This window comes from Salmo salar, chromosome 21 (genome assembly GCF_965601325.2).
Source record: "Salmo salar chromosome 21, fSalSal1, whole genome shotgun sequence".
In the NCBI taxonomy this organism is placed as follows: domain Eukaryota; kingdom Metazoa; phylum Chordata; class Actinopteri; order Salmoniformes; family Salmonidae; genus Salmo; species Salmo salar.
The window spans coordinates 11,942,542-11,961,623 of NC_138311.1; the positions used below are offsets into that span (position 1 = coordinate 11,942,542).

At 48.0% G+C, this 19,082-nt stretch overlaps 1 protein-coding gene across 4 annotated transcripts in view; it reads left to right on the forward strand.

Annotated features, from left to right (window-relative positions):
* hdac4 (histone deacetylase 4) overlaps nucleotides 1-19,082 on the forward strand; it is a 243,538-nt gene that overhangs the window by 181,614 nt on the left and 42,842 nt on the right. For all 4 annotated transcript variants that reach the window (XM_014164296.3, XM_014164295.3, XM_045704424.2 and 1 more), the window contains 6 exons: nucleotides 507-640; nucleotides 2,400-2,502; nucleotides 5,404-5,450; nucleotides 8,808-8,915; nucleotides 13,948-14,003; nucleotides 14,192-14,279. In XM_014164296.3, coding sequence (XP_014019771.2) covers nucleotides 507-640; nucleotides 2,400-2,502; nucleotides 5,404-5,450; nucleotides 8,808-8,915; nucleotides 13,948-14,003; nucleotides 14,192-14,279 — 536 coding nt within the window. The remainder of the gene's footprint in view (nucleotides 1-506; nucleotides 641-2,399; nucleotides 2,503-5,403; nucleotides 5,451-8,807; nucleotides 8,916-13,947; nucleotides 14,004-14,191; nucleotides 14,280-19,082) is intronic.

Consider the following 19,082-nt stretch of genomic DNA (forward strand, 5'->3'; position numbering starts at 1 on the left):
GCGCCCGCAAGCACAGAAACACAAGCACGCTCACACGAATCAAATCAAAATGTATTTGTCACATGCTTGGTAAACAACCGGTGTGGACTGACAGTGAAATGTTTACGGGACCTGCCCAACAATGCAGAGAGAGAAAACAGAAAAATAATAGCAGGAAGAATAAATACACAATGAGTAACTATAACTTGGCTAAATACACGGGTCACGAGGTACACCACGCACACACTCTCTCTCTAACCTGTAGTCTGTATCTCAATCACGCACACACACACACACTCTCCCTGTTCTCTTAGATTAGTCTGTCCTCTCTCCGTGAAAACAAAACAATGTATCTTGACTCTCTTTCTCCCATAAACCACTTTGAGAGCCCCAGTGTCCAGCATACTGATCAGCAGTGCAGTGTTGGTGTGCTGTTGTCAGAACCTATGTCTCCCAAACAGTCTTATCAACATTGTCTTTCATAACCCTGTGTGTGTGTGTCTGTGCGTTCCCCCTCTCCCCTCCAGGCCTGGTGTATGACACGTTGATGCAGAAGCACCAGTGTATGTGTGGCAACACCAACACACACCCGGAGCACGCCGGACGCATCCAGAGCATCTGGTCCCGACTGCAGGAGACTGGACTGAGGGGCAAGTGTGAGGTACGGAAACCCTACACCCCAACCCGATCACTCCGTTCTACCACTTCTGGTGTCTTGACCCTCCCACCCCTACGGGAGGGCAGGTCCCGCTCAGCACCAGTTCTTCTCTGTCCTGGCACCCTAATGGTGGATCAGGCTTCCCCTAACGTCCTTGTCCATCTTCCGAAAATGTCTGAAACACAACTCTTTGAAAGAGTATCTTGAAGAAATCCCCCCCCCCCCTTTCTCTGGGGAATTAGATCAATTGTCTCATTGCCAAAAGACCAAAAGTATACCTTTAACATGAATGCACTAATTTTAAATCGCTCTGGATTAGAACATCTGCTAAATTACTAACATGTCTTTCTTTCATTGTATCCCTCATTTCAGCACAGATTCAGAAGTAATAGGACAGGTTAGAGTAATAGGACAGGTTAAAGTAATAGGACAGGTTAAGGTAGTAGGACAGGTTAAAGTGTGGCCAGCTCTGTGGTTTCACCCATATAGTCATTTTTTTTCCATCAGTGCAGAGACTAAGGAGAGGAATCCACTTTGGAGTATAAATTCAGGTCCCCCTGTCAGAGTAACTGAGGAAGCTTGTTTGCCAACCTATCTCAATAGTATAAAGTGGCTGCCTTTGCCCATCCAACCTGGACTATTGAGATGGACCCGTTACGCCACTTTCCATTTCTGACCAGGAGAGGGCAGTGTTAAACCAACCTCCCTGTTTACAAAACACCCCACAGCAAGTTGCCCGTAGGGCAAACCGTTGACAAATCCTAACCATAACCATTCAGGGGGAAAATTCTAAACTGATCTTAGACTAGTGTTTAGCTTAGGGGGTTGTTTTTGAAGTTTTATGTTGTTTTGAAGCGCTGGTAGAGATAAAAAGCTGCTAGTGGGTTGAAGCTGAATTTGAGCTAATAGTGGGTCTTATCATAGTGGGTCTTATCACGCGCTGCACCTGTTCTGTGACCATCCCCACACACACACACGCACACGTGCGCGCATATACTTACCACACAGACACACAAACTTGCTCAGCAAGAGACATGCTTTACTCTTCATCTGAGAGGTATAAACACCGTTTAATGGTTCCTAAATGGGGATGAACCGTCCTGCATCACACTCTGCGCTGTGCGTGTTTGTGTCTGACCTCTTCTGCATCTCACTCGCTCAATACGTCAGCGCTACGCTCGGTTGCATAGCTGCCGTCTCTGTTTTTCCTGAATGGCACAAACAAACAAACAAGTCCCATCCCCAGACTTCCTCCCCTCCCTTCCCCTCTGCTCTCCTCTCTCACTCTCCTGTCTTTCTCTCTTTGTCTCTCTTCACTCACATACACACACACACACACACACACACACACACACCCACACACCCACCCTTCGGTCCTCCTTTACGACCACCACTGTAACTAATTGGAGATTCCTGGCTACAGGTGTTACCCTGTCCCCCCCTCCTCTCCAATCCTCCTCAACTCCCTCCTTTTCATCTTTCCATCCCTCCTGTCCATCAAAAGCTCAGGTGACCCTTGGGGATTAGTAAAGCAGGAGTGTGTTATAACTAATGGACAAAGCATTACAGATACAGGTCTCATAGTAAGTGTTACCAACTCTCTCTCGCGCTCTCTCCCCCTCTCTCTCTCCCTCTCTCACTACCCCGCTCTCTCTTTCTCTCTCCCCTCGCGCTCTTTCTTTCTCTCTCTGTCTCTCGGTCTCTGTGTGTCTCTCTGTCTCTCTCTCTCTCTCTCTACCTCTGTCTCTCTGTCTCTCTGCAGTGTATCCGAGGGCGGAAAGCCACTCTGGAGGAGTTGCAGACGGTTCACTCTGAGGCTCACGTCCTTCTGTATGGAACCAACCCACTCCGACAGAAACTAGACAGTAAGTCCTACACCAGTGCTGATCTAGGATCTGTCCAAATAATCTAATTCATCATGATCTAAAAGGCTAAAGTGACCCTAGATCAGAAAACCTACTCTGAGATGCTTTGTGGATATGGCCCATACCCAAGTGGATGTTGGTGCTTAATACACTATACAGGATCAGTTTTGTAGATGCTCTCAGTATAGTGAGGGTGAATCCCAACTTCCACTGAAGTCAAATTTTCACATTGTCTTCCATTGACATCAATGCATGTCAGAAGTTAGGATTGGCCTGTCCCTAACTGAGTCTGTAATACCTACATGTTTCAAGCAAACCACCATAGTCCCTGTGCCCAAGAAAGCGAAGGTAACATGCTTAAATGACTACCGCCCCGTAGCACTCACGTCTGTAGCCATGAAGTGTTTTGAAAGGCTGGTCATGGCTCACATCAACAGCATCCTCCCGGAAACACTAGACCCACTCCAATTTACATACTGCCCCAACAGATCCACAGATGACGCAATATCAATCGCACTCCACACTGCCCATTCCCACCTGGACAAAAGGAACACCTATGTGAGAATGCTGTTCATTGACTACAGCTCAGCGTTTAACACCATAGTGCCCTCAAAGCTCATCAATAAGTTAAGGACCCTGGGACTAAACACTGGGGCCCCTCAGGGGTGCGTGCTTAGTCCCCTCCTGTACTCCCTGTTCACCCACAACTGTGTGGCCAAGCACGACTCCAACACCATCATTAAGTTTTCTTACGACACAACAGTGATCACCGACAATGATGAGACAGCCTATAGGGAGGAGGTCACAGGAAAAGCAGGGCCGAACAGGCCCCCATTAACATCGACTGGGCTGTAGTGAAGCGGGTCGAGAATTTCAAGTTCCTTGGTGTCCACATCACCAACAAACTATAATGGTCCAAACACACCCAAGACAGTTGTGAAAAAGGCACAACAAAGCCTTTTCCCCCTCAGGAGCCTGAAAAGATTTGGCATGGGTCCCCAGATCTTCAAAACGTTCTACAGCTGCACCATCGAGAGCATCCTGACCGGTTCCTTCACCGCCTGGTATGGCAACTGCTCGGCATCCGACCATAAGGTGCTACAGAGAGTAGTGCGTACAGCCCAGTACATCACTGGGGCCAAGCTTCCTGCCATCCAGGACCTCTATAGGCTGTATCAGAGGAAGGCCCAAAAAATAGTAAAAGACTCAAGTCACCCAAGTCATAGACTGTTCTCTCTGCTACCGAACTGCAAGCGTTACAGGAGTGCCAAGTCTAGGTCCAAAAGGCTCCTTAACAGCTCTACCCCTAAGCCGTAAGACTGCTGAACAATTAATCAAATGCCCCCCCCCTTGTTTTTACACCGCTGCTACTCGCTGTTTATTATCTATGCATAGTCACTTTACCCCTACCTATATGTACAAATGACCTCGACTAACCTCTACCACCACACATTGAAAGGATATGGCCTTGTTATTGAAAATGTTATTGTGTTCGTTTTAATTTTTTCTTTAGCTTATTTGGTACATATTTTCTTAAATCTATTTCTTGAACTGCATTGTTGGTTAAGGGCTTGTAAGTAAGCAGTTCACGGTCAGGTCTACACCTGTGACAAATACAATTGGATTTGATTTGATTTGATTTACATGCACAAAGTACAGTACATGAACAAGATTGCCTACAGTATGAGAGTGTATACGACGATAACAGTCTTCCATAGACTGCTATCTCCCCCCTCTCACACCTCCGCTGTCTGTTATTACAGCGCAGAGCTGGCCTAATGATAGTGTTCCTCTACCAGACCATTATCAACTTTATTATCTGCATTATAGCCTTCTGTGTAAAGAAAAAGCCAGGAAGCTCCACAGAGTTTGTTTTGTTTACCTAAACAACCGCTATTTTATTTGTTGTCGTTCCATTCTCGCGTTATCTCGCCACAGTTGGAGCTAGTTCAAGTCTGTCCCTAAGCTCGGTCAAGGCCGCTACCTCTCTGCCAATAATGACCGCACGCGCACACACACACACACACACACACACACACACACACACACACACACACAATGTTCCATGACATCACCCCTCTGTGTTTACTCCCTCCACCCAAAGTGTTCTGATCCATCACCTAAATATTTCCTATTGGTCGAGAGAGAGAGAGAGAGAGAGGGAGACTGACGGCTTGGCTCAAACATCGAACTATGACCACCCTGGCTGTCATATCGGAGTTAACCAAGCCAGTGCCTGTCGAAGAACAGTCATTTTGTCCCAACCTTTTTGGTTACTGTAGCACCGTGTACATTTTGCTCTGCCTGGAGTACCCCTGAAGGACCCCCAAGTACCCGCAAGAGAAACACTGTTTTGGACTGTTGGACTTTCCGTATTTCCACTTGCACCGTTTTAAAAGTGTTTACTTCAAATATGTGTGATTATGTTGTATATTCTGCCATGCGTCAACGCTCTAGGAGTGTCTGCTATATGAATTCATATTAATGCAGAAGTCTAATGGTCAACTCAGGACCCACTAAGAGTAGTGAATGGTCACCTAGACACATTTGAAATGTTCAGGCCCAAAGGTGAAATGCTGCTCTCTCGATTAGACTGCACTAAAAATCATACACACATACACAGGTGTAGCCTATGTTCTCAAATCACGCAGGGTGTTGTTTTAAGGGTGTGGGGGGTTTCCACTTTACAACGTTTTGCTAGAATTTGCACGGGTCAAGGTTAGTTTATATCTCAAAGGGGATGTCATGTCTAAGTTGACGTTGTAGTCATCTTGCAGATGCTTCTTGACTGGAGAGACTGGTAGGGCATACTGTGTGACAAGGGAGTATTTTGGCGGTTGCCTCTAACCTCTTTCTCTCTGTCTCTCTCCACCCCCCCTTCTTCCTCTCTCTCCCTCTCAGGTTCATTGACTCCCATGTTCGTGAGGCTGCCTTGTGGAGGGGTAGGGGTAAGTCACTCCCTACTTATTCTCCCCTGTCTAAATAATGGTATTGTGTGTTATCCCCACACACACACACACACACACACACACACACCACACACACACACACACACACACACACACACACACACACACACACACCACCACCCTGGAGCACCAGAGGCAACCAAAACTGTTGCTCTGCTTTCTGTCGAGTGGGTAATTGTGACCATATGTTTTCTATAAACAAGCTGTGTCCTGTAGAGTGGGTGGGAGGGCGCTGTCTGTGTGTTGAGGGGGACACTGGAGGGGGGGGTTAAGGGGGAGGTTGGGGGGGCAATGCTGTGTGTGTGTGTGTGGTGTGTGTGTGTGTGTGTGTGTGTGTGTGTGTGTGTGTGTGTGTGTGTGTGTGTGTGTGTGTGTGTGTGTGTGTGTGTGTGTGTGTGTGTGTGGTGTGCTGTTCCTTCAGTGTGAAGGTTGGGAGGGGGGGAGGGGGGGGCAGGTAAGAACAAGGTCAGCTGGGTTAGTGTATGTGTGTGACCCTCTGTCTGTATGCTTGCATTTCGTTGTCTTCATGGGGCGTGTGTTCCCTTGCGTACTGTATGTGTGGGAGTGTGTATGGGAGTGTGTGAACTCAGATTGTGTGTTTGTTGCTCCCTAGATCAATATGTTGACAGAGGTCTGATTTTCAATCCCTCTCCCCCTTACCTATCTCTCTCTCCACGGAGGGCATCTAGCTGGGTCTGTTGTGCTGCCCGCTGCTGCCGGTGGGAAACAGAAGGGGCTCTGCTCTGTTTTATGGAAATGAGGCTAAATTGTTGTCTTCCTGTAGTCCCAGCACAGCGCCTCGGCTCATCAAATTACCCTGTCAGCCTGAGCAGAACTGCCACTCTTTCATTCCAACACGTTCCCTCACTCTCTTTGGTTCCCTGGTCCCTCGTATTCCTCTCTTTTATCCCCCTATCGCTCTTGGTTGTACTGGCTTGCGTCTTTCGCCTTGTCTTACTCAGTCTCAGTCTTGCAAGTCGCTTTCGTCAAGGCTACTCTGCCCTTCCGACGTTGCACTTTCTTCTCCTTTAGGGACTAGTGACATACTTTGGCGCTGTGTCCCTCCCTCGCTCAATCTTTTCTTTCACTTTTTTACACGCTCCTCAGTTCATCCCAGGGTACATTGTCACATTTTGTCGTCTTCTTCCTTTTTTTTTTTAGCTTGATCACTCGATTACTTTATCATTCATTTCCTTGATCACTCACTCACTCACTCACTCACTCTGGTGCAGCCGTCACTCTTCATTCAACTCCTCCGTGCCCTCTCCCCCCAACCTATTTCCCTCTCTTCCCCCCCAGTCTTCTTTGCATCGTAAATGCACCGCAGATTCATAATTCGTGACAACGTCCTTCTTGGCGTGACTTGAAAAGGCCCCCTGTTTTCCTTTTCTCTTCTAACTCTAGCCTTGAGCGTTCATGCCGTTGAAAGCCAAATGCAGCAGGCAGGGATCGCCAGAGTCAATGTATGCTGAGTCTATCGGCGACTCCGAGGTTCACAAAAACCCTGCAGGTCTCCACAAAGTCCCTCTCGCTCTATCCCCTCTCTACATTTACGTTGACATTGTTGTCATTCAGCGGACGCTCTTATTCAGAGAGACTTACATCTTAAGATAGCTAGGTGCTTTCATCTTAAGATAGCTAGGTGAGACAGCCACATATCACAGCCACCGTACGTACGTTTTCATCAATAAAGTAGCAAGGTCAGAGCTAGTGGGGGAGGGGGGTGAGGAGGTAGTGTGAAGGGGGGGTGCTGTGGGATTATTTTAGATACTGTTTGAAGAGGTAGGGTTTCAGACGTTTTCAGGAGATGGGCAGGGACTCTGCTGTCCTAGTTTGTCCCACCATTGGGGTGCCAGGACAGAGGAGAGCTTGGAGGGCCAAGAGGGCAAAGAGACCAGAGGTGGCAGAACGGAGTGCTCGGGTTGGGGTGTAGAGTTTGAATATAGCCTTATGGTAGGGAGGGGCAGTTCTTCTTGCTGCTCCATAGGCAAGTGCCATGGGCTTGTAGTGGATGCGAGCTTCAACTGGAAGCCAGTCTCTCTTTCTCTCTGTCTCTCTCTATCTCTCTCCACCTGTCTTTCCCTCTGCCAGCTGTTTTCTTCTCCTTAGGTTATTCTATCTCGGAATGTGTGTGTGTGTGTGTGTGTGTGTGTGTGTGTGTGTGTGTGTGTGTGTGTGTGTGTGTGTGAGTGTGTGTGTGTGTGAGTGTGTGTGTGTGTGTGAGTGTGAGTGTGAGTGTGTGTGAGTGTGTGTGTGTGTGTGAGTGAGTGAGTGAGTGAAACCACAAGTTGGTTCCTTGATCCACAAAAAGTTGTTGTTTTTTTTCAACATGCAGTCAGTGTTACAACAAGGAGTTAAGAGTAATATATCTATGCCGAGTGTGTGTGTGTGTGCAACAATATGTAGTCTAGTGGTGTGTAGAGGAGTAAAGATGTGTAGAAGTACTGTGTGTGTGCGCTGTGATTGGGGCCACGGAGCAGGCGTGTGTCAGCATAATCAGCCATGACTGATGAATGCCTGGCCTCTCTCTCTGACCACATGCACACCCATACCTCCACAACACCGGGACTAGCCAGCTCCCCCCACCCCATCTCACATCACTCTCCATGCCTTCCCCCCCCCCTTTAAAATATTTAATATTTCTCTCCATCTACAGTATATCCCTCATCTCTCCCAAACTTCTCCCTTTGCTCAATATTGACACACGTCTGTGAATAAAAGCCATCTCACCGCTCTCCCGGACGTTAAAATCACACCTCTACCGGCATGCTTTTGTGTTCCCCCATGGGATCCCACCAGAAGCACATACAGACGGACAGACGTGTGAAGAACAAATTAGTTCCCCGTACCCTTTAGATTGACGAACAGGACGTGCATGTGCTTGTGTGTTTTTGTGTGTGCCAGCAGGCTATTCGTGCGTGCGCATATACAAGAAACTAAGCCTGGCTGTCCAAACTGAGTTTCTGTCTGTAAGGGGAGTCGTTCACATCAGTTGGATTGACCCATAACTCACTGTGAGAGTCTCTTTTCTGCTCAGCAATCAAGTCCCTTCCCCCCGCTCTTCCTGTGCAAGCTTTGACACAATACACGGGATTTGTAAACACTGTGTGTGATTGTGAGTGTTGTTAGGGGCTTTTGTATTGTAGCTTGTGTGCGCATATCTTCTTCACTCTTTCTACCTCTGGAATTGTTGGGACTGGGAGGACAAATGGCACCACAGCCATCCTGGTCCAACATTGTCCAATTGTATGCTTTACCCTGTTTACATTGTGCATTGTACATGAACATGTATATGTTGCGCATTGCATAAATGTGCATGTGTGTTTGTGTTCACAGGTGGACAGCGACACCATTTGGAACGAGGTCCACTCGTCCAGCGCGGCTCGTCTGGCTGTGGGCTCCGTTGTGGAGCTGGTGTTCAAAGTGGCGGCTGGAGAGCTCAAGGTTAGCTCCATGTCCCTCGTCATCGTGTGTTTGTCTAGCTGTCTGTCTGAATGCCTATATTACCAACGATAATGCCATCTCGCGTCGGACGCAGAATGCTAATGCTAGCCCATCTCAGGTGAATAGGTGGCAGAGTGGAGCGTTGATCATTAGACCTCATTAACGACGCTAACGCTAGCCCCACTCAAGTGAGGTCTATTAATGTGGCGCTGAAGAACATGGCTGATGTTTTACGTTCTCCCAACTAATTGTGCAATTTTGTTATTTTTTTAACATTTTGTGTAACTTATTTTTTTACTTATTTTGTACATAATGTTGCTGCTACCGTCTCTTATGACCGAAAATAACTTCTGGACATTTTCCATGCACCAGCAGAACTGAGACGCTACCTCTGGTAAGACGAGGGGTGGGAGTGTGTGTCTTTTTGTCAATAACAGCTGGTGCGCGATGTCTAATATTAAAGAAGTCTCGAGGTATTGCTCGCCTGAGATGGTGTGGTCGACAACTTATCATAAGGTACTCTATCTACCAAGAGATCTCATCTGTATTATTCGTAGCCATCTATTTACCACCACAAAGCGAAGCTGGCACTAAGACCGCTCTCAACCAATTCTATAAGGCCATAAGCAAAGAAGAAAATGCTCACCCAGAAGCAGCGCTCCTAGTGGCCGGGGACTTTAATGCAGGCAAAATTAAATCAGTTTTACCTCATTTTTACCAGCATGTCACATGTGCAACCAGGGGAAGAAAATCCAAGACCACCTTTACTCCACACACAGAGATGCATACAAAGCTCTCCCCTGCCCTCCATTTGGCAAATCTGACCAAAATTCTATCCTCCTGATTCCTGCTTACAATCAAAAACGAAAGCAGGAAGTACCAGTGACTCGCTCAATACGGAAGTGGTCAGATGACACAGATGCTACACTGCAGGACTGTTTTGCTAGCACAGACTGGAATATGTTCCAGGATTCATCCAATGGCATTGAGAAATACACCACCTCAGTCATCAACTTCATCAATAAGTGTATCGATGAGGTCATCCCCACAGTTACTGTATGTACATATCCCAACCAGAGCTAAAGGCTAGAGCTGCCACTGTCAATGAGCGGGAGACTAATCCGGACGCTTATAAGAAATCCCGCTATGCCCTCAAACGAACCATCAAACAAGCAAAGCGTCAATACAGGATTAAGATTGAATCCTACTACACCGGCTCTGACGCTCGTCGGATGTGGCAGGGCTTGAAAACTATTAAGGACTACAAAGGGAAACCCAGACAGGAGCTGCCCAGTGACGCAAGCCTACCAGGCGAGCTAAATGCCTTTTATGCTCGCTTCGAGACAAGCAACGCTGAAGCATGCACGAGAACATCAGCTGTTCTGTATGACTGTGTGATAAAGCTCATGGTAGCCGATGTGAACAAAACCTTTAAACAGGTCAACATTCACAAAGCCAGACGGATTACCAGGACGTGTACTCAAAGCCTGTGCGGACCAACTGTCAAGTGTCTTCACTGACATTTTCAACCTATCCCTGACCGAGTCTGTAATACCTACGTTTCAAGCAGACCACCATAGTCCCTGTGCCCAAGGAAGCGAAGGTAACCTGCCTAAATGATTACCGCCCCGTGGCACTCACATCGGTAGCCATGAAGTGCTATGAAAGGCTGGTCATGGCTTCACATCAGCAGCATCCTCCTGGACACCCTAGACCCACTCCATTTTGCATACCGCCCCAACAGATCCACAGATGATGCAATCTCAATTGCGCTCCACACTGCCCTTTCTCACCTGGACAAAAGTAACACCTATGTGAGAATGCTGTTCATCGACTACAGCTCAGCGTTCAACACCAAAGTGCCCACCGAAGCTCATCACTAAACTAAGGACTCTGGGACTAAACACCTCCCTCTGCAACTGGATCCTGGACTTCCTGACGGGCCGCCCCCAGGTGGTAAGGGTAGGCAACAATGCGTCTGCCACGCTGATCCTAACACTGGGGGCCCTCAGGGGTGTGTACTTTGTCCCCTCCTGTATTCCTTGTTCACCCATGACGACGTGGCCAAACACGACTCCAACACCATCATTAAGTTTGCTGACGACACAACAGTGGTAGGACTGATCACCGACAACAATGAGACGGCCTATAGGGAGGTCGTCAGAGAACTGGCAGTGTGGTGCCAGGACAACAACCTCTCCCTCAATGTGAGCAAAACAGGAAAAGACGGGCCGAACAGGCCCCCATTAACATCGACGGGGCTGTAGTGGAGCAGGTCGAGAGTTTCAAGTTCCTTGGTGTCCACATCACCAACAAACTATCATGGTCCAAACATACCAAGACAGTCGTGAAGAGGGCACAGTAAAACCTTTTTACACTTAGGAGACTGAAAATATTTGGCATGGGCCCCCAGATCCTCAATAGGTTCTACAGCTGCACCATCGAGAGCATCACGGGTTGCATCACCACCTGGTATGGCAACTGCTCGACATCTGACCATAAGGCGCTACAGAGGGTGGTTCGAACGGCCCAGTACATCACTTGGGCCAAGCTTCCTGCCATCCAGGACCTATATAATAGGCGGTGTCAGAGGAAAGCCCATAAAATTGTCAGAAACTCCAGTCACCCAAGTTATAGACTGTTTTCTCTGCTACCGCACGGCAAGCGGTACCGGAGTGCCAAGTCCAAAAGGCTCCTCAACAGCTTCCACCCCCAAGCTATTAGACTGCTGATCAATTCATAAAAATAGCCACCGGACAATTTACATTGACACCCCCCCCCCCCTGCTGCTAATCGCTGTTTGTTTGCTACCTATACATTGTCACTTCGCCCCCACCTACATGTACAGATTACCTCAACTAACCTGTACCCCTGCAAACTGACTCGGTACCAGTGCCCCCTGTATAAAGCCTCGTTATTGTTATTCTTATTGTGTTACTTTTTATTATTACGTTTTATTTTAGCCTACTTGGTAAATATTTTCTTCTTCTTGAACTGCAGGGCTTGTAAGTAAGCATTTAACGGTAAAGTCTACACTTCTTGTATTCGGGCGTGTGGCAAATAAAGTTTGATTTGATTTGAATTAGGCACAGGGCTAGCTTAGCTTTATTAATTTAGCCTTGTTAGCCGTGCTCTCTCTTAACACCTCCAGACTCGGTAGGAATGCCTCCCGCCCCCCTCCCTACCACAAAGCTCTCATTAGCACTTTTCAGACAGACACTCCTCCCCTTCTGCCCGCCTGCCTTCCTGTGTCTGTGGCCTCTCCTGGCAGCGCCCGACTGTCGTTTGAACTCCGCGGGGAGGCCTAGTGCGCGGGCATCGCTAATTGGCTAACGCTAATAGTCCCCGCTAACACCCCGGCTTTATTAGCCTGCCCACCACAGCCACCTGCAGAGCTGGGTAAGGTAACAGAGACTTATGAAAGTCCCTCTCTCAGCCGTTGGCATAGGATGCTAAATTGCTAACGCTCGCAGAGAGTTTCAGCTAGGACTTAGGGCTTCAACTAGCACGTTCACTCTCCTTCTTGTTCCAGTGGAATTGGAAGCATTGGTTAGGGGAGGCAGTAGGGGCATACCGTAAAATGGATGTGATCTATTGTTATTTGAAGGTTATTGTTTGGAGTGTATCTGTTGCTGAGTATGTAAGCCATTTACTGAACAGCACTGGTTGTTGGTACTGAGATTTATTCACTTGTTTTATTCATTCATGGACTCGTTTGTTCAACCATTTATCTTGATTGATTTATGGAGGGCGTCGCTCTCTTTCTAAGAATAATGACCTGAAATGGTTCATGAAAAAATGCCTGCGCTCTACATAAGGGTTAGAGATCACAGGAAGTGACCTCCTTGCACCTTAACCCCATCTTAGCACACACGCACAAACACACACATAACCCCAGGGAGGGAAAACAGACTATAACATCACCTGCCACCCCCCCGTGCCTGTTCAAGTGAGCCTTGCATCTGCATCATCAATGTTTCTAAAATAGAACTCAATGGAATTGCATTACTCTCTTTAAATCACACACACTCGCTTTCTCGCACACACAGCTCTTTGAAAGCGGTCCCTATCGTCAGAGAGAATCTGAGTTCCTTCTGTCCCTCTGCTAGAATAATATCCTCTGCGGCCAGGCGAGGTGGAGAGTAATCCACAGCAGCTGCCTCAACATCATTAGACTGGACTACAGGGACACAGGTCACCTCACCACGTACACATACCACAGTCAGTCAGGGCCCCGAAAACACTGGGCGTCCCTACCAGTCCCCATATGTCCCCATATTACACCAGGACCGTAAACAGTCGGCGCGGGAGCAGCGGGAGTCCCCCAGGTCCCTACATTAACACAACATCCACGCCTCGCACTGCTGCTCTCAGCTGTCAGCCAAACCTTTGTGTGTGTGTGTGTGTGTGTGTGTGTGTGTGTGTGTGTGTGTGTGTGTGTGTGTGTGTGTGTGTGGTGTGTGTGTGTGTGTGTGTGTGTGTGTGTGTGTGTGTGTGTGTGTGTGTGTGTGTGTGTGTGTGTGTGTGTGTGTTTCAAGATTTATTAGTCGTAAGTACAGGATACACATGGTATATACCGTCCAACAAAATGCTTACTTGCAGGTTCCTTCTCGACAATGCAACAACAATAAGAAATAATACAAGATAAGAATATGAACATAAAGTAAATGGCTCAGTAGAATAGAATAAACATTTTCGCGTGTGTGTGTCATCGGCAGTGTCTGACCCTCCTCCCTGTCAATGGCAAAACAATTAAGTGTGAGCCACAAGGGGATTTAGGGTCATAGAGGCAGAGAACTGAATACTGCATGGAGAAACTGGAAGTGTGTGTGTGTGTGTGTGTGTGTGTGTGTGTGTGTGTGTGTGTGTGTGTGTGTGTGTGTGTGTGTGTGTGTGTGTGTAACTAGGTATTTTCGTGTGTGTTTATGGGGTTATGTGTTTATCTGTGCTATTACAGTACGAGTGTCTGTTAGTCTGTGATTGATCAAGGCCTTATGGGTAACAACATTGCTCCCTCTTCTCTGATTGGCAGAACGGCTTTGCTGTAGTCCGGCCCCCTGGACACCACGCAGAGGAGAGCACACCTATGTAAGACCAACGTCATTTATGTTTCTTTCTTCTCATTGGATCAGATCTTGTTGTTATGGAAACAGTATGAGATTTAGAGCAAAATCTAATTATCAGAACCCTAATCACAATACCTGTTGGACTCATTGTATATTCTTTTTTTCTCTCTATCACTCCTCCCCCCTCTCTCTCATCACTCCATCACACAGGGGATTCTGTTACTTCAACTCCGTGGCCATCGCAGCTAAACTTCTGCAGCAGAGGCTCAGTGTCAGTAAGATCCTGATTGTGGATTGGGTGAGTTCACCTTGGACTTCCTGTGCTTTCACATAGAATAAGGTGGGGCTCAGTCATTAGAGCATGGCGCTTGCAAGGGGGTAGTGGGTTCGTTTCCCGCTGATGCCACTCATGCGTAAAATGTATGCACGAATGTCTTTAAGTCGCTCTGCATAAAATTGTCTGCTAAATGGCATATATTATATGAAATAATGTGACCCATCTTTATTAACATTTGTTAATGTTCTGCGTAGGGCATGTCCCGACAAAATAAAATCTTTGTCGACCGAGAGCCGCCTTTTTAAACACATTTGTAAACATGTATTTTTCCCTATGTGTTAATAAAAACAACTATATATAGGCTACTGAGCTTGTCTGATGCTTTAAGCACACTGTGATTGTCACGGCTGTTTGAAGGAGCGGACCAAAATGCAGCGTGTTCGTAGTTCCACATATTTATTAAACGTGAAAACTGAATGCAATACACTTAAATACTTGAGAACACAAAACAACAAACCGTGACGCAGAGAGGAAAACACACTACTCAAAAAATAATAACCCCCAAAACAGTAAGCGAAAAACCCCTACTTAAATATGATCTCTAATCAGAGGCAATGAGGATCAACTGCCTCCAATTAGAGATCAACCCCAAACAATCCCAACATAGAAATAGAAAACTAGAACTTAAACGTAGAAATAGAAAACATAGAACAACCAAAAACACCCCCTGTCACGCCCTGCCCTACTCTACTATAGAAAATGACATCTTACTAGGGTCAGAACATGACAGTACCCCCCCCCCCCCCCCCCCCCCCAAAGGTGCAGACACCGAATGCAAACAAAAACCCAACAAAACAACAACAAAACACAAAGGGAGGGTAGGGTGGGTGACTAATGTCTATGGCGGCGGCTCTGGTTCCGGGCGTAGTACCCCCACCTTCCGCTGATCCCCCCCCCCCCCCGCTTCTGTATGTCTGGAGGAACCAGACCATGGATCATCGCCGGAGGCTTCGGACCGCCAACCGCCGCTGAAGACTTTGGGCTGCAGGCTCAAAGGCCGAAGGCTCTTGGCTGCGGACCGCCGCCGAAGGCTCCGGGCTGCGGACCGCCGCCGGAGGCTCCGGGCTGCGGACCGCCGCCGGAGGCTCCGGGCTGCGGACCGCCGCCGGAGGCTCCGGGCTGCGGACCGCCGCCGGAGGCTCCGGGCTGCGGACCGCCGCCGGAGGCTCCGGGCTGCGGACCGCCGCCGGAGGCTCCGGGCTGCGGACCGCCGCCGAAGGCTCTTGGCTGCGGACCGCCGCCGGAGGCTCCGGGCTGCGGACCGCCGCCGGAGGCTCCGGGCTGCGGACCGCCGCCGGAGGTTCCGGGCTGCGGACCGCCGCCGGAGGCTCCGGGCTGCGGACCGCCGCCGGTCCGGGCGTCAACGGAGGCTCCGGGCTGAGGAGCGTCGCCGGAGGCTCAGGGCTGAGGAGCGTCGTTGTAGGTTCCGTACTAGGGACCGTTTCTGCAGGCTCCTTGCCATGGATCATCTCTACAGGTGTCGGACCCTCGACTATCACTGGAGGCTTTTTACGAGGAGCAGGAATCGGTCTCACCGGACTGGGGAGACGCACTAAGGACCGAGTGCTCACAGCAGGCACTGGCCGTACCGGGTTATGGATGCATACTGGAGGCTTTTTTCGAGGAGCAGGAATCGGTCTCACCGGACTGGGGAGACGCACTAAGGGCCGAGTGCTCACAACAGGCACTGGCTGTACCGGGTTATGAATGCGCACTGGAGGGAGAGTGCGAGGAGCAGGAATAGGAATAGGTCTCACCGGACTGGGAAGACGCATTAAGGGCCGAGTGCTCACAGCAGGCACTGGCTGTACCGGGTTATGAATGCGCACTCGAGAGAGAGTGCGAGGAGCAGGAATCGGTCTCACCGGACTGGGGAGACGCACTAAGGGCCGAGTGCTCACAGCAGGCACTGGCTGTACCGGGTTATGGATACGTACTGGAGACTTTGTGCGTGGTACTGGCTTGGGTGGCGCCAGACTGGTAACACGCACCTCAGGACTTGTGCAGGGAGCAGGAACAGGACACTACGGACTGGGTATGCGCACTGGAGGTCTGATGCGTGGAACTGGCTTAGGTGGCGCCAGACTGGCAACACGCACCTCAAGCGAACTTGCAACATTGTATAAAATATTTTGGGCCAGTGAGCTCTGGACAGACAGATCTTTACGGTAATTTGCGCAAGGGATAAGAAGTAATCAGGTAGGCCTATTTAATTACTTTCCACCGGATCAGACAACTACATATTTCTCCCTTTCACACACCAAGTGGTTATCGAAAGAGAGCTGGAAAGATCTTTCATATTTATATAAAAAAAACATTTAACCTTTATTTAACTAGGCAAGTCAGTTAAGATCAAAATCTTATTTACAATGACGGCCTACCAGAAGGCAAAAGGCCTCCTGCGGGGACGGGCTGGGAATAAAAATAAAATATAGGACAAAACACACATCACGACAAGAGAGACACCACAACACTACATAAAGAGAGACCTAAGACGACAAAATAGCATGGCAGCAACACATGAAAACACAGCATGGTAGCAACACAACATGACAACAACATGGTAGCAACACAACATGGTAACAGCACAAAACATGGTACAAACAGTATTGGGCACAGACAACAGCACAAAGGGCAAGAAGGTAGAGACAACAATACATCACGCGAAGCAGCCACAACTGTCAGTAAGAGTGTCCATGATTGAGTCTTTGAATGATGAAGAGATGGAGACAAAACGGTCCAGTTTGCATGTTTTTTGCAGCTTGTTCCAGTCGCTAGCTGCAGCGAACTGAGAAGAGGAGTGACCCAGGGATGTGTGTGCTTTGGGGACCTTGAGTTAGACCGGTGTCTCGTGTGCTATAAAAAATATACACTACATGACGAAAAGTATGTGGACACCTGCTCGTCAAACACCTCATTCCAAAATCATGGGTTGGTCCCCCCTTTGCTGCCATAACAGCATCCACTCTTCTGGGAAGGCTTTCCATTAGATGTTGGAACATTACTGCGGGGACTTGCTTCCATTCAGCCACAAGAACATTTGTGAGGTCGGACACTGATGTTGGGCGATTAGGCCTGGCTCGTAGTCTGCGTTCCAATTCATCCCAAAGGTGTTTGATGGAAGCACATAAATGTCTAGAATGTCAGTGTATGCTGTAGCGTTAAGATTTCCCTTCACTGGAATTAAGGGACCTAGCCCGAACCATGAAAAACAGCCCCAGACCATTACTCCTCCTCCACCAAACTTTACAGATGGCACTATGCATTGGGGCAGGTAGCATTCTCCTGACACCTGCCAAACACAGATTCGTCCGTCGGACTGCCAGATGGTGAAGCATGACTAATCACTCCAGAGAACATGTTTCCACTGCTCCAGAGTCCAATGGTAGCGGGCTTTACACCACTCCAGCCGACTCTTGGCATTGCGCATAGACTTGAGTGCGGCTGCTCGGCCTTGGAAACCCCTTTCATGAAGCTCCCGACGAACAGTTCTTGTGCTGACGTTGCTTCCAGTGGCAGTTTGGAACTCGGTCGTGAGTGTTGCAACCAGGGACTGATGATATTTTTACACGCTTCAGCACTCAGCGGTCCTGTTCTGTGGGGTTGTGTGGCCTACCACTTCGCGGCTGAGCCGTTTCCACGTCACAATAACAACACTTACAGTTGAACGGGGCAGCTCTAGCAGGGCAGAAATTTTACAAACTGACTTGTTGGAAAGGTGGCATCCTATGCCAGTGCCACGTTGAAAGTCACTGAGCTCTTCAGTAAGGCTATTCTACTGCCAATGTTTGTCTATGGCGATGACAGTGCACGATTTCTATGCACCTGTCAGCAACAGGTGTGGCTGAAATAGCCGAATACACTCATTTGAATGGGTGTCCACATACTTATGTATATACACACTTTGCTTCCGCTCAAGTAAAAAAAATTGGTCCACCAACAGCCTAACAACAAAACAATCGGCCAGTCGACTAAATGGGGTCAGGCCTAGTTCTGCGAGTCTAATATAATGCTTTTACAGACCAAGTTATTCAGTGGCAACTTACAGTACCTGTCTGTATAACATGATATGAGACATATGTCTGGCGTTAGAATCTGTCAAATTGATGTCATAATAATTTTGGTACCAAATCTTGCAAGAGCGCTGGACACTGTGTGTCATGTCATTTATCAGTACAACTCACATTTGTGTCAAAAAGCGCTGCTTATAAAGACTATCAAGCTAGGGTATGTACAGTTGAAGTCAGAAGTTTACATACACTTAGGCTGAAGTCATTAAAACTCATTTTTCAACCACTCCTCAAATTTCTTGTTAACAAACTGTAGTTTTGGCAAGATGGTTAGGACATCTACTTTGTGCATGACACAAGTAATTTTTCCAACAATTGTTTGCAGACAGATTATTTCACTTATAATTCACTGTATCACAATTCCAGTAGGTCAGAAGTTTACATACACTAAGTTGACTGTGCCTTTAAACAGCTTGGAAAATTCCAGAAAATGATGTCATGGCTTTAGAAGCTTCTGATAGGCTAATTTACATAATTTGAGTCAATTGGAGGTGTACCTGTGGATGTATTTCAAGGCCTACCTTCAAACTCAGTGCCTCTTTGCTTGACATCATGGGAAAATCAAAAGAAATCAGCCAAGACCTCAGAAAAATAATTGTAGACCTCCACAAGTCTGGTTCATCCTTGGGAGCAATTTCCGAATGCCTGAAGGTACCACGTTCATCTGTACAAACAATAGTACGCAAGTATAAAC